We start from the raw sequence: 15908 nt of genomic DNA, 5'->3' as shown, positions 1-15908 counted from the left end.
CTCCCCTAGCGACGACACTCCGCCTCCTAGCAACGCGGATACTCCCCTAGCGACGAGACTCCGCCTCCTAGCAACGCGGCCGCTCCCCTAGCGACGTGGTCCCTCCCCCTAGCGACGTGGCTCCGCCCTCTAGAGCCGCATCCGCGGCCTGTGGCTCCGGCTGGACCGGCCGGGCCGGGCCGAACCGAACCGAACCGGGCCATGAAGCTGACCCGGAAGATGGTCCTGTCCCGGGCCAAGGCCTCCGAGCTGGACAGAGTGCGGAAGCTCAACTGTTGGTGAGCGGGAGGGCCCCTCTCGACGTTTGGGCCTGGCTTTGGCCTGCGGGGCCAGATCATCACCATGATGATGATGATGGCATTTATTAAGCGCTTACTCTGTGCAAAGCACTGTTCTAAGCGCTGGGGAGGTTACAAGGTGATCAGGTTGTCCCTCGTGGGGCTCACAGATTTAATCCCCATTTTACAGATGAGGGAACTGAGGCCTGGAGAAGTTAAGTGACTTGCCCAAAGTCACACAGCTGACAATTGGTGGAGCCGGGATTTGAACCCATGACCTCTGACTCCAAAGCCCGGGCTCTTTCCTACTGAGCCACGCTGCTTCTCCACACCATCATCATCATGCTATTTGCCAAGCGTTTACTCTGTGCCAAGCACTGTTCATTCATTCAATCGCATTTATTGAGCGTTTACTGTGTGTAGAGCACTGTTCTAAGCGCTTGGAAAGTTCTAAGCGCTGGGATCAATCAATCACTCGTATTTATTGAGCGCTTACTGTGTGCAGAGCACTGTACTAAGCGCTTGGGAAGTACAAGTTGGCAACATACAGAGACAGTCCCTACCCAACAGTGGGCTCACAGTCTAGGAGGGGGAGACAGACAACAAAACAGAACATATTAACAAAATAAAATAAATAGAATAGATAGGTACAAGTAAAATAAATAAATACGTAGAGTAATAAATAGGTACAAACATATATACAGGTGCTGTGGGGAAGGGAAGGAGGTAAGACGGGGGGGATGGAGAGGGGGATGAGGGGGAGAGGAAGGAGGGGGCTCCGTGTGGGAAGGCCTCCTGGAGGAGGTGAGCTCTCAGTAGGGCCTTGAAGGGAGGAAGAGAGCTAGCTTGGCGGTTGGGCAGAGGGAGGGCATTCCAGGCCAGGGGGATGACATGGGCCGGGGGTCAGTGTCAAGCGGCGTGGCTCAGTGGAAGTTATTTTACTTGTACATATCTATTCTATTTATTTTATTTTGTTAATATGTTTGGTTTTGTTCTCTGTCTCCCCCTTCTAGACTGTGAGCACACTGTTGGGTAGGGACCGTCTCTATACGTTGACAACTTGTTCTTCCCAAGCGCTTAGTACAGTGCTGTGCACACAGTAAGTGCTCAATAAATACGATTGATTGATTGAAAGAGCTCCCTCATTCATTCAATCGTATTTATTGATGATTATATTATTATTATTATATTATTATATCATATTAATAATATTATTATTATTTATGGATGATTTATACGTGCATGCAGAGGAACAAAGCAGCAGTACAGTGCTCTGCACACAGTAAGCACTCCGTAAATATGATGGTATGAATGGATGGATTTATGCATGCATGCAGAGGAACAAATCAGCAGTACAGTGCTGTGCACACAGTAAGTGCTCAATAAATACGACAGAATCAATGGATGGATTTATGCATTCATGCAGAGGAACGAAGCAGTAGTACAGTGCTCTGCACACAGTAAGCGCTCCATAAATATGACGGAATGAACGGATGGATTTATTCATGTATGCAGAGGAATAAAGCAGCAGGGCCTAGGGGACAGAGCCCGGGCCTGGGTGACATCAGCACTTAGAACAGTGCTATGCATGTAGTAAGCACTTAATAAATGCCATTATTATTATTATTATTCATTTAATCATATTTATTGAGCTCTTACTGTGTGCAGAGCACTGGATTATGGGCTTGGGTATAATAATGATGGTATTTGTTAAGCTCTTACTATGTGCCAAGCAGTGTTCTAAGCACTAGGGGGGATACAAGATTGTCCCACATGGGGCTCACAGGCTTCACCCCATGTTACAGATGAGGTAACTGAGGCACAGAGAAGCTAAATGACTTGCCCAAAGTTGAAAAAGTGGCAGAGCTGGGATGAGAACCCATGTCCCCCAAGCCCGTGCTCTTTCCACTGAGCCACGCTGCTTCTCTTCTCTCTCATGGGAAGTACAAGTCGGCAACATCATCATCAATCGTATTTATTGAGCGCTTACTATGTGCAGAGCACCGTACTAAGCGCTTGGGAAGTACAAGTTGGCAACATATAGAGATGGTCCCTACCTAACAGTGGGCTCACAGTCTAGAAGATAATAATACACGGACACATTCCCTGCCCACAATGAGCTTGCAGTCTAGAGGGGGAGACAGATATTAATTCATTCAATCGTATTTATTGAGCACTTACTGTGTGCAGAGCACTGTACGACAATTGAATTAAATACAATTACAATACAATACAATTAAATACAATTGAATGAATGAATACTAAGCACTTGGGAAGTACAAGTCGGTAGCATATAGAGACGGTCCCTACCCAACAATGGGCTCACAGTCTAGAAGGGGGAGACAGACAACAAAACAAAATTAATGAAGTCTAGATGTAAATAAATCTGTAAATAAATTACATCTGTAATTTATTAATATCTGTCTCCCCCTCTAGATGGTAAGCTCATTGTAAATAAATTACAGATGTGTCTAAAAGTGCTTTGGGACGAAGGGAGGGGGTGAATAAAGGGAGCAAATCCGAGTGCAATGCAGAAGGGAGGGGGAGAAGAGGAAATTCATTTATTCAATCGTATTTATTGAGTGGTTACTGTGTGCAGAGCACTGTACTAAGCGCTTGGGAAGTACAAGTTGGCAACATTTAGAGACGGTCCCTACCCAGCAGTGGGCTCACAGTCTAGAAGGTGAGGGCTTATAGTCTGGGAAGGCCCCTTGGAGGAGATAGACTTTTAATAAGGTTTGGAAGGTGGGAAGAGTGATCCTTCCAGGCCAGAGGCAGCACGTGGGCGAGGGGGCTGCAGCGACATAGACGAGATCGAGGTACAGTGAGTAGGTTGGCATTAGAGGAGTAAGAAAGCAGCCAGGAAAAGTGATTGAGTGCTTTAAATCCCATCACCAATTTTCTTGCACCCATTCATCAGTCAGTGGTATTTATTGGTAGAGACTGTTGGATTTGATCATCTTGTATCTACCCCAATGCTTAATACAGTGCTCTGTACACAGTGAGCACTTAATAAATACCATTGATGGATTGATGTCGCCTCTTGGATGCGTCTACGACACCTCAAACAATATATCAAAAAATGAACCTTTCATCTTCCCTTCCGAAGCCTCGCTTTTTCCACAATTCCGTATTTCTGAGGGAAGCCCCATTATCCTTTGTTCTGCCCCTTGGCTCTCCTCCCTAACCAGACTAACCTCAGTGTCCCTCAAACTCCCCTCTCCTTCCTGCACCCCATTTCATTCATTCAGTCGTATTTATTGAGCGCTTACTGTGTGCAGAGCACTGTACTAAGCGCTTGGGAAGTACAAGTTGGCGACCTATAGAGACGGTCCCTACCCAGCAGTGGGCTCACAGTCTAGAAGAGTCTAGAAGAATGTTTCCCCCTCTCAGGAATCCCCATTTGTCAGGGCTAGCATTGCATTTTGTGGAAATTGATCGAATTAGCTCTGTAGCCCAGCATCCTCCCACCTCCAAGTCCAGCTACAGACAAGTTTGCCCCTTTTCCATGCTACGGAGCAACTCGGTGTAGAAAGAGGAAGAGAGATTCCCTGGAAAATCCTAACCAATGGCTGAGGGTGCCAGGGTGGTAGAAGTTCCCAAGATTAGCGGGGTTAACATAGGTTCCTCATTCAATGATCCTTCTTTGATTATCTTCTCTGTTAGGTAGTCAGCTCCTCAATGACAAGGCCTTTTCTATTTCTCTTTCGTACATCCCCAACGTGGCTCAGTGGAAAGAGCACGGGCTTTGGAGTCAGAGGTCATGGGTTCAAATCCCAGCTCCGCCAAACCAATCAATCATATTTATTGAGCGCTTACTGTGTGCAGAGCACTGTACTAAGCACATGGGAAGTACAAGTTGGCAACATATAGAGACAGTCCCTACCCAACAGTGGGCTCACAGTCTAGAAGACAAATGTCAGCTGTGTGACTTTGGGCAAGCCACTTCACTTCTCTGTGCCTCAGTTACCTCATCTGTAAAATGGGGATTAAGACTGTGAGCCCTCTGTGGGACAACCTGATCACCTTGTAACCTCCCCATTGCTTAGAACAGTGCTTTCCACATAGTGAGCGCTTAATAAATGCCATTATTATTATTAGAGATTCAGTAAATTCTATCAGCGGTAGTAATGATATTTAACTTCCCCAAGTCTGCTGGAAGAGACCGCTATTCCCTTCTATTTAGTCACAGTTTCTTTGTTCATTTTAAGACTGTTTACAATTTTTCCCTACTTGACAATTAAAAATTAACAACTTTTTTGCTTGTGTTTTTTGTTTTGTTTTTAGGGGCAGCCACCTTACAGATGTAAGTACTATACTGGTGATTTCCAAATTAGGTCTCTTATTTAAAATAGATCTCATATTCCCTCATAAAAGGAATTCGAAAAGATACAACTCTTATCGTGCCCTGCGACCTGCAGAGCAAATCACTGGCCCATATACAGTACTCTGTTCCTTGGAATGCTTAGCTTCTCTGCACTTTAGAAATTGCTGGAATTTTTCACCTTTTTTCTTTAATTATGGTGCTTTTTAGGTTCATTACAGTGAATCTATATGATCATCTTTTGTCCATTTGTAATTGGATCTCCAATAGGAGATCCTCTCCAATGGTGGTCATAATTACAGTCCTGTCAAAGTCTGTCTCTGGTCTGTGAGAACGGAGGTGATCTCTGAACAGATGGAGAGGATTTCCACCTCATTGGGGTTTACCTTTCCGAAAACAGATCTATCCTGCCAGGATCCTATGACTGCCATACTGGCTGGACAAGAAGTCCGGGGCTCTGTAAGGGTTCTGGGATCCGGGCAAGGTCATGGTTTCTGACGGTCTCATTAGAGAGGGTGTCATCTAAGCACTGTGGTCTCAGAGGTGGGAATATGGGGCTGCAGCGAAAGCTCATTCCTGCTCTGACCTTACTAACTTCTCCAGGTAGCCAGGGTCTGGGTGGTGGAGTTGAACTGTCTTTTGCAGTACAATTTCTCCTGCTCCTGGATCCATTTTTTGCCCATTTCTGAGATTGTAGGGGAAAAGTCCTTCAGGCCGCCCCATTGGGAGACCCGAGGTACTGGTTCTTTGCCTATTTAACCCCTTTAACTATTCCCATTTTTTAGCATTCTTGGCACATGATGCTGTCCTCCTTGTCCTCTAAAAGCTTCCCATCCAGCCATCTCCGAATTTGAAGTCACTATAAACATTTGTGTGCAGCTCAGCAAAAGCAGAGTGATAAAGAGAGCCTTCATATTCTGAGGCCAGATATCTGGTCTATCTTGGTATTTGATGTGAGGGAAAGAATCTGAGGCTGTTTTTGATAAAGAGAAATTTGATTGCGCTGAAGCCCATGCATTAATTTATCGATGATTCCTGTCGCTAACTTTTCACCCGCCCGTCTCAGTGCTAAACCCTCTGTCCTGCTTCAGCATAATGGCACGGTGAAATCGAGACAGGCCAAAGCTGTAGTACAGTTTTCCTGCGTGTGGGTTTCAGCTCTACATTTATACGTAAAGAGAGACAGTAAGCAATAATTTTATTTTGGCAAGCTTTTCCCCCACAAGTCTGAGGGTGCTCAAGCTTTTTTATTTCTAAGATCTGATGTAAAAATGTAAATAGTGAAAATGAGTCTCAAGTTAAGTAAGGAGACTTCACGTTTAAACCGGCTATAGATTGGATTGCATCTTTCTTTTTTTCCTCTTCTTTATAAATACTTTTTCACATATAGAGCAAAAATCTTCAGAAATTCTTTCCAATGTTCTTTCTCTGTAGATTTCAATATGCCGAGAGTTGCCCAGCATTGAAGTAATTACTCTCAGGTAAGCAAATGTCTAAGCCTTCAATTTTTTTCTAAGGTTAATTGTTCAGAGTCTCTGGAAGTTTTCATTAATTTAAGGTCCTCAGTGATAACAGATCACCACAGGAAATATTAGCATAATTTACTTGAAAAGTCAGGGCAGATGTCAGTGAGCGCCATCTTCTCAACTGGACCTGGGAGTGGAAAAAGTGCTAAGAAATATAGCTTCGTTTGCCCATTAGTTCCGGATCTCTCCCGCTGTACTGTGTGCTTTATTTTTTATTTTTACTGTATTCGTACTTTATTTTTATTTTTTGGAGAAAAAGCCAAACCTTGCAAGGCACCCTGGCTGAGACTTTTATGAGGGTGGAACTGATCCGAGTTAAATTCTCCTTTCCACCCTTTTTAGCCTATAGGCACCTCAAGAATGACTTTTTTCCACCCTCTTCTATAAAGACCTATTTAAGATTCATTCAGCCTTATTTATTGAGCGCTTACTGTGTCCAAAGCACTGTACCAAGGTCTTGGGAGAGTACGATTTAACAATAAGATTCCTTCTTCCATCCTTTGCTTGTTGCCATTCTAAGCAAGCCAGGAAGTTCTTTCAGTGTGCCTGAATCACTTGCCAGACCTTTCTGGGTTTTTTCATCCCATCGGTCAGTTTTGAGAGATTTCATTAATAGCGAACAATGTCCTTTTTGTCCGTCTTTATTCTCTAGTGTCCCAAGCCCTTTGCCGTGACTTTTCTATCTAGCTTAACTGTAAAATGAAACTACGTCTTAGCCTCAGTCCCTTTTCCGAGGCTCTTGGAATGAAACGTTCCTTTGGTAAACCCAACACCGATCTATAGAACAGGTTTGATCAGCGTTAGACCTGGAGTTTGCATCCTCAACTCTTGAAGGAAATTCTTCCATAGAGCACTCAAACTCTGAATAATTTTTCTAAAAATCAACAAAAACACTGTTCAGTAAGGTGTCACATAAAAGTTAAAACAGTGCTTCTCACACCAAAAATATTTCAGAGGAGCAGCATGGTAGTGGAAAGAGCAGGGGCTTGGAAGACAGAGGACCTGGGTTCTAATCTTAACTTCTGTGTACCTCAGTTTCTTCATCTGCAAAATGGGGATTCGGTGTCTGTTTTCCATCCTACTTAAATTGTGAGCCCCATATGGAACAGGGACTCTGTTCAGCCAAATTAATTTGTGTCTGCCCGATGCTTAGATCAGTGCGTGTTATAAATTAAAATAAAAGGTGTTTTAATGTTTACCTGAAGCTACTTTCATTGCTTGATTGTCCAAGTTTTTTATAGTTCACAACTCCGGGTAAAATGTAAGAAATAAAATGGAAGAGCTGCTTTGAATTTTTCAGCTTACCGCTTACTCTGACTCGGGTAAGTGAGCTAACCTCTTTAGACCTCGGTAACTTCATCTTTAAAATGAGAGTAAATTAGATCGCCTTTTTCATTAATGCCTCACCAAAAAATATAACAGCAGTGATGAAAATGTCTTGAATTTGTAGAGCTCTTTTATTTTTCCAGAGCACTTTTGCATCATTCTCATTTTGTCTTCAAGCTCCCCATGAGTGGGGGGGAAAGGCAAGTATCCTTTCATTTTAAAGGTGGTGAAACTGAGATCCGGAAAGGTTAAATGACTTCCCCGACATCTTTCAGCAGACCATTGGTAGGGAACTTTTGAAAATCCTCACTTTTCAGGCCCGTGCTCTTTGCACTAGACTGCTGAAAATTGAAGGGAGATTTTGAACATCCCCGTAAACATGCAACATGCATAAAAGTAATTCTATTCAATTTTAGGGGTGAGATGATCTTCAGATGCCGATATGACCCAAGGCCAGTTTGGCCTCCGCAATTTCAGCTGTCCCATTCTTCTCCAATGCCTCTTTGCCAATCTGGGGGCTTTATTTCCAGTTAACCGATGGTTGTGTTCAGTACTTCTGTTTTGTTTTTAATCTGCTTCCAACCGGAGGCGTTTGGAAGCCAAATCGGCTAGAGGGTTAGGTTGTTCTGATCTTGATGTAGTGTCAATGGAGTCTCAAGCCTGGAGCCGATAAGTCAGTGCCTGCATCTGAGTGAACTCTACCTGCGGAAGAACAGCATCTCCAGCTTGGCTGAGCTCTTCTACCTGAAGGACCTGCCCCGGTTGAGGGTCCTGTGGCTGGCTGAGAACCCCTGCTGTGGTTCCGATCCCCACCAATACAGGATGACAGTTCTACGAAATCTTCCCAACCTCCAAAAACTGGACAACCAACGTAGGTACCTCAGTGTCGTCGCCTGCCCGAACTTTCAGAAACGTTCTGGAATTGTGAGACAGCAGGCAGGGTGGTTGAGATCCGCCAAGAACAGTTGCCCACTAGATTGCCCGGTTGGCCTTGTTTCAGAAGATATATGAAATGGAAACCTCCTGGTGTGTAAAGATTTTTTTTACCCCTTTACCTATGGTTATTTCAAGAACAGCATTTTTCTCGGAGCCAACATTTTTATTCTCTGGGTAGTAAACACTCCCTTCAACCTCTGCTTCCTCTTTTGGGAAAACGTCTTTACATTTTGCTTCCCTTTAAATACATCTGCTTTCCCTATAGCAGGAAGGTTGTGTTTTGAAGAACGTTGTGTTAGAGTAACCGTTGAGTGTAGAAATTAAGGGGCTAGGAAGCAGGTGGTTCGTAAATTCATTCATTCATTCAATCGTATTTATTGAGCGCTTACTGTGTGCAGAGCACTGTACTAAGCGCTTGGGAAGTACAAGTTGGCAACATATAGAGACGGTCCCTACCCAACAGTGGGCTCACAGTCTAGAAGATACCTTCGTGACTGACATTTTTGGGTACACATTCCTAGGGTCTGGTTGTATATGCCCCACTAGCGGAGTGCCTTACACCATTGCCACATATTATTTATTTATTTATTTTATTTATTTTATTTCTATATTTTTATACATTTATTTATTTATATACAATATGTATATATTCTGTTTATTTTATTTTGTTAACATGTTTTGTTCTCTGCCTCCCCCTTCTAGACTGTGAGCCCACTGTTGGGTAGGGACCGTCTCTAGATGTTGCCAACTTGTACTTCCCAAGCGCTTAGTACAGTGCTCTGCACACAGTAAGCGCTCAATAAATATGATTGATTGATTGATTGAATATTTCACTGGATTAAGTATTGTAAAATTGCAAATACCCACAGGCACACAGAGTCCTGTATGGTAAAGCTCAGTAAGGCTGGGGTGGAGCCTGTCTACATGTTCACCTGTCTACATATTTACCTGTCTACATGTTCACCTGTCTACATGTTTTGTATCACCTGTCGACGTATTTTGTATCGTTGTCTGTCTCCCCCTTCTAGACTGTGAGCCCGTTGTTGGGTAGGGACCGTCTCTATATGTTGCCGACTTGTCCTTCCCAAGCACTTAGTACAGTGCTCTGCACACAGTAAGCGCTCAATAAATATGATTGAACGAATGAATGGAGACAGCATCACCTTTTAACCACATGCCTGTCCACATGGACTTTTTACTATGTTGAGCCCACTTATGGATTGAATTCCCCAAAATCTATCTGTGTGGTCAGGAGAACTAATAGTTTTATTGTGTAATGTTGTAATTTTGTAATGAAAGCCTCCGTTGGAGAAGAAGTGACTAGACTAGTGTGTGAAGAGGAATATCACTGTACAGGATGAAAAAAAATGGGTTCGTTGGCCTGAATGTAGTTTATGCCCCATCACTGGGCTCAGGGCCACCTGTGGACCTTTCCGTAGCCTGGCCCGATATGACAGACCGATTAAGATTGATCTTCGTTATCCCCAGATTTGAGCCTTCTCGGGCTGGTGGGGGAAGTACCTGTATATATGTATATATGTTTGTACATATTTATTACTCTATTTATTTATTTATTTTACTTGTACATATCTATTCTATTTATTTTATTTTGTTAGTATGTTTGGTTTTGTCTCCCTCTTTTAGACTGTGAGCCCACTGTTGGGTAGGGACTGTCTCTATATGTTGCCAATTTGTACTTCCCAAGTGCTTAGTACAGTGCTCTGCACACAGTAAGCAGAGTAAGTACAGTAAGCAGTAAGCAGAGTAAGTAAGTAAGCAGAGTAAGTAAGTACTTACTGCACAGTAAGTGCTCTGCACACAGTAAGGGATGGGTGTTTTAGAGGAGGGGCACCTTATGAAGCAGGATGGCATAGTGGAGAGAGCACAGGCTTGGGAGTCAGAAGGTTGTGGGTTCTAATCCCAGCTCTGCCATCTGTTTGCTGTGTGACTTTGAACAAGTCGTGTCACTTCTATGTGCCTCAGTTCCCTCATCTGTAAAATAGTATTAAGACTGTGAGCCCTATGTGGGACAGTAATGTCCAATCCAATCAGTTTATATCTACCCCAGCGCTTAGTACAGTGCCTGGAACATAGTATGTGCTTAGCAAATACCACAATTATTACTATTACCATAAGTAAGAGTCCCCAAGGATTTGGACAGCCTGGTAAACCCGCCATGCCCGCTACATCCGCTGACTGAGAATAGATGCATTTGCTTCTGACAAATCCTTGGATTCCCTTAATTTAGCCTTTGAGGGGCAGCAGGAAGGAAGCAGACATGAGCAAACCGTGCAGTTGGTCTAAACTGTGAGAGCATAAATAATTCCAATTGTGAAGGCCTGAAGGTCTTGGAGTCGTTTTGGGGGTTGGAGGATGGGGAAGGTTGTGTTTTGTTCATAATTGTTCTAACTGGCCCTTATTTAATTCCTGATTCATCTCGTAGACGTGACAGAAGAAGAGCTGTCTCAGGCTTTGGTGGAAGGGGAGGAGATAATAACTGCTCCGGCCCATCAGGATACAGAGAATGGCCACCCAGAAATGTCCTGTGACCTGAGTGTGTCCGATTCTGCGGCAGAAACAGAAACTGACCCGCTGAACTACAGTATGGAGGAAACAAAGTGAGGACTCCGAATAGGGATAGTTGTGTTTTGGATGAGTTAGCCCAGGATTGTGAAGAGTGTCTGTAGAAACCTTCTTATCATTTTGACATTACAGAATCAATCAGTGGTATTTATTGAGCCTTTACCCTGTGCAGAGCACTTACTAAGTGCTTGGAAGAGTACAATACAACGGAATTATCAGACACGATCCCTGCCCATAATGAGCTTACAGTCTAGAGGGAATGTACTACTTATTCAATTGTACCATTTTTCTCTCTCTTCCTCGCTCTCTTTTTGAAAGCACACCTAAAATTGAGAAAGGGGAAGGGATTCTTAAAGTTTCTGTTAACCTGCAGCTCCAGGCAGTATATTCCAACCTATTGTGACTTCTGCACTTTGAAGATATTGTCTGGCTGGTCACAAAAACAACAGAAAGGGTCATGGCTTACTACGAGTCAAGAGTGAAGGTGTGGATTTTTAAATTTCCAGAGAAAGGGATGAGTTCACTGTCATTGCAGATGTCCACGATGTCATCTCTCCACTCTATCCAGCATTAGGAGACCCTTTTAGAAGATGGTACTAAGCTCAATTTCCCACCCTTATTTTAAGACAAAGACAGAGAAATAATATATAAAGGGCAGGAAAATAGACCCTATACGTAGAAGTAGGTATTCCTAATTGCATTACTTTTTTCTCTCATATTTTTCCTTCCTGATTGTAAATCAGGGAGTCAATGTAGGTAGGGAATGTGTGGGAGGAACTGTGGAGGTGGATGGGAGGTGAAAGATCTGAACTATTACAGGACTAATAGTTGGTCCACCCTGGAATGTGTATGTCAGTATTTGTAAACAGAAGAAAGCTAAAGAAGTTGGAGTTATTTAATTTAGAAAAGTCCACTCCATGCAGAAGGGCACCCTAAACTTACTTTGTTTCATTCTCTTCCTGCCAGTAAAATTCGCGAACAGCTTGGGATGAAGCCACTTCTGCGGGATAGATTTTCCTCTTTCTCCCCTCGGGAAACAGACAGTAGCAGAAAGAAGAGGGTGAGTGTGGTTTTTAATATTAATATAATAATTGAGACACTTTAAGTTCTTCGTACAGTGCTCGGCACATAGTAAGCGCTCAGTAAATACGATTGAATGATGTGCTGTCATCTTTTATTGTAATATGCCAGAGAATTCATCATATAAAGTATCTTTGGGGGAAAGGCTTGGATCCGTGCGCTGTGTCCCAGTGTGAAATGTATTTGGAAATGCATGCTCACAGCAGGGCGTGAGTTATGGGTGAGTGTTTCACTAGTGCATTGTCCACAAAGAATTGGATTTGTGGGGGTGCCGGCATAATCCTTACTTCTGCAGCTTGGTTAGCTTCCCACCCCTTGCAGTAAGAAAGGAGCCAGCTGGAATCTAGAGCCAAGAAAGGTCTCCATACTGCAACTTTCTCCCAACTCTTTCTTCGAGGTAGGAATGGGTGTTCTGGACATTGTGAAGGCTGTTCTCCCCAGGCTTCAGACAGAATCAGGATTCGATTAATTAATTATTAATGATGGTCTCTGTTAAGCGCTTACTATGTACCAGCACTGTTCTAAGTGCTGGGGTAAATACAAAATAATCGGGTTGTCCCACATGGGGCTCACGGTCTTAATCCCCATATTACAGATGAAGTAACTGAGGTACAGAGAAGTGAAGTGGCTTGCCCAAGGTCACACAGCAAACAAGTGGTGGCTTAAAACCCACGTCCTCTTGCTCCCAAGCCCGTATTCTTTCACTGAGTCACGCTGCTTCTCACTAAGCCACACCGCTACTGTCCCTGGTAGACTGTGAGCCCACTGTTGGGTAGGGACTGTCTCTATATGTTGCCAACTTGTACTTCCCAAGCGCTTAGTACAGTGCTCTGCACACAGTAAGCGCTCAATAAATACGATTGATTGATTGATTGTCACCTTGACTACATTTTTCCCTTCCCACATGTTTGGGTTCCTGGATCCATCCATTTTTCCCTTCCCACATGTTGTGTTCCTGGATCCGTCCCACCTCTCACGTGTCTATGTCGGTCAATTAGCATTATTTATCATCATCATCAATCGTACTTATTGAGCGCTTACTATGTGCAGAGCACTGTACTAAGCGCTTGGGAGAGAATTGCTGGGATGTGGCGTTGTCTGAGGCTTTGTTTTATTGTGTCCTTAAAATACTTCCTCTGCCCTCTGTGCTTTCAGTTTCCCGATTTCAGGGTTCCATACAGCCGTTGTTTGGCATCCCGCTGTCGCTCTTTCTCTTTACACATCCCGCTGAGCACAGCTGCGCTAAGGTGAATGTGGCTTCCGTCTCTATGTTCCAGAACTTCATTGTCTGTCATCCTCACTTGCCCTCTGATGCCAAGTGTGGCCCGTGAATGATGCCCAAGGAATTGCTCAAGGAGCCGGAGGCGGGGTCGTTTCTGTTTTTTTATTTTCTCGTACTGAAACGTGATCGTCAGAAGTTGCATGCAACCGGGTTGCGTGTTGCGGCTAACATCTCTATTTCCACAGAACAACATCCTAAATGCCATCTTGCTGCTCCTGAAGGAACTAGACACGGAGGGACTGGACATCATCCACCAGACAATTGGGAGCAGGCTCCAAGCCTTACAAAGAAAGGAGTGTCAGGAGGAGGAACAATAGAGACGACTACGGGGGGTCCCAAAAACTCAGTCCAGCCCAACAAAACGGCACTAATCAAGCAGCGTCATTTTCGTCTCATCCGGTGCAACTGGAGCAAATCCTCTACCCTCCTGCTTTTTTCTCCAGGTGAGAATTGGGGTGGGTGGAAACTTCACATAAGAAGCTTAGATCGTCCGTCCACCAAACGAGCCTTCTGTTGTCATGCCTGTGTTTGGAACCCTTCTTCCAGGACTACCCACCCAATCTACGCCGTAATCATTCGTGACACTCGGGACTGTATCTGGACGATCCCGTTTACCACTCCGTGGAACTTTTCAGGAGAGATGTTGCTCTTTCTCTGGAGGTTGTGTGCTCACTCGTAAACTCAAATGACCCAGAGAAAGGTAAAAGAGATCATTATTTCGATTGCCTCTTTATGGTGACCGACATGACTCTGAGCATGTTAGACTGATACCGGCATTTCCGAGAGTTGTCCTTTCCTGGAAATCTTTTTGCGAGAATCAGTCTCGTCCGTAGATGCTCTTTTTCATTTTCTCTCCCTTAGTAAATATAAGGGACCACGCTAAAGCATGACTCATAATGGAGGGCTTTGAAAGTAATTTTCCCTATTAAAGAACATATTTTTCCAAAATACAGCATTTACCTGTACTTTCTAAATGAACAAATTTAAAGGTATATTGAAAAATAAATACCACTTCTCTCAGCCTGCTAGTGTTCCATTTTGTTTTCCCTTCTTGTCCTGTTTCAACAGTCTGATTTGGAGAGTGGCCCGGAAAGCCACTATTGATCAATCAATTGTATAGAGTGCTTACTGTGTGCAGAGCACTGTACTGAGCGCTTGTGGAGAGTGCAGTCTGAATGTATAATAAGTTGGTAGCCACATTCCCTGCCCACAATGAGTGGATAGTCTAGAGTGGGAGGCAGATATCAATATAAATAAATTATGGATATGTACGTAAGTGCTATGGGGTTGAGGGAGGGGTGAATAAAGGGAACAAATCCAAATGCAAGGGCAGCGCAGAAGGGAGTGAGAGAAGAGGAAACAAGGGCTTAATCAGGGAAGGCCTCTTGGAGGAGGTATGCCTAAAATGAGGCTTTGAAGATTGGGAGAATAATTGTCGAATGTGTAGAGAACATGTCCTAGTGGCAAGAACACGGGCTTGGGTGCCAGAGGTCATGGGTTCTAGTCCCAGCTCTGCCACTTATCTGCTGTGTGACCTTGGGAAAGTCACTTCTCTGGGCCTCAGTTACCTCATCTGTAAAGTGGGGATTGAGACTGCGAGCCCCAGTTGGGACAGGAACTTTGTTCAACCTCATTGCCTTGTATCTACCCCAGTGCTTAGAACAGTGCTTGGGACATAGCACTCAACAAATACCGTAATTATTGTTATTATTATTATTATTATTAAGTGGGAGGGCATTCCAGGCCAGAGAGAGGATGTAGATGAGAGGTGGGCGGCGAGATAGATGAGACGGAGGTTCAGCGAGTAGGTTGGAAATAGAGGAGTTAAGTATGTAGGCTGAAGCTGGCCAAAGAAGGTCCATTGGTTGAGCTTCAGGGAAATGCTATTTAAAAGCTTAAATAATTATGGTATTTAATATGTGCTTACTAGCTATAAAATAGTCATATCAGACCCAGTCCCTGTCCCACATAGAGCCAACAGTCATAAGAGGAAGGAAGAACAAACATCTTATCCCCATTTTACAGATGAGGAAACCAAGGTGTAGAGAATCTAAGCGGCTTGCCTACAGTCACCCAGCAGGCGAAGCAGAGGTGAATCGAAACTCAGTTCCGACTTCCAGTTGTGCTTTTGCTAACCTTAAGACGGCTCCAGTGGTTGCTTTTCAAACATTTAAGGACGTATGCTTGATTTTTCTGGTTTTATTTTCTCAAAGATCTCTATTGACGGAATAAAACAGGCCCATACCTGGGGTCTCCGATTTTGTTTTGCAGTTGGGATGCCATTGCAGTTGTGTAGATGCTCGTTGAAGACAGTGGGACTATTGGTACCTAAGAGGGGAGGCTGTTTTCTCTGCAGAAAATTCATATTTTAAAACTAGTATACAGAACTATTGAATTTCTAAAAACAGTGTCCCTCCTTCAAGTATGCTCTGTATTAGAATATAGAAGCAGAGACTTTTATCTGATTGGAATCTCTCCCATAATAATAATTATGATATTTGTTAAGCACTTACAATCTGCCAAGCACTGTGCTAAGTTGTAGGGTAGGGACAAGGTAATCAAGTTGGACATAG

At 43.8% G+C, this 15908-nt stretch overlaps 1 protein-coding gene across 3 annotated transcripts; it reads left to right on the top strand.

The window, feature by feature from the left end:
* Positions 1-136: 136 nt before the first annotated feature.
* CFAP410 (cilia and flagella associated protein 410) lies at positions 137-15800 on the top strand. 3 transcript variants are annotated; one of them, XR_005451858.1, is made up of 8 exons: positions 137-278; positions 4566-4584; positions 6037-6083; positions 8096-8325; positions 10834-11008; positions 11940-12033; positions 13521-13778; positions 15361-15800. XR_005451858.1 is itself a non-coding variant. In XM_038749680.1 (7 exons), exons 1-7 carry the CDS (start codon positions 202-204, stop codon positions 13650-13652), a joined length of 774 nt encoding a protein of 257 aa, XP_038605608.1. In that variant the 5' UTR covers positions 137-201; the 3' UTR covers positions 13653-14355. The 3 variants fall into 3 exon arrangements, 1 of the variants encoding a protein (XP_038605608.1); XR_005451857.1 differs by lacking the exon at positions 15361-15800 and adding an exon at positions 13882-14355; XM_038749680.1 differs by lacking the exon at positions 15361-15800 and having other exon boundaries at positions 13521-14355.
* The last annotated feature ends 108 nt before the right edge of the window (positions 15801-15908 follow it).

The sequence above is a fragment of the Tachyglossus aculeatus genome, chromosome 7 (genome assembly GCF_015852505.1).
Source record: "Tachyglossus aculeatus isolate mTacAcu1 chromosome 7, mTacAcu1.pri, whole genome shotgun sequence".
NCBI lineage: Eukaryota > Metazoa > Chordata > Mammalia > Monotremata > Tachyglossidae > Tachyglossus > Tachyglossus aculeatus.
This window is presented reverse-complemented; position numbering and strand designations above follow the sequence as displayed.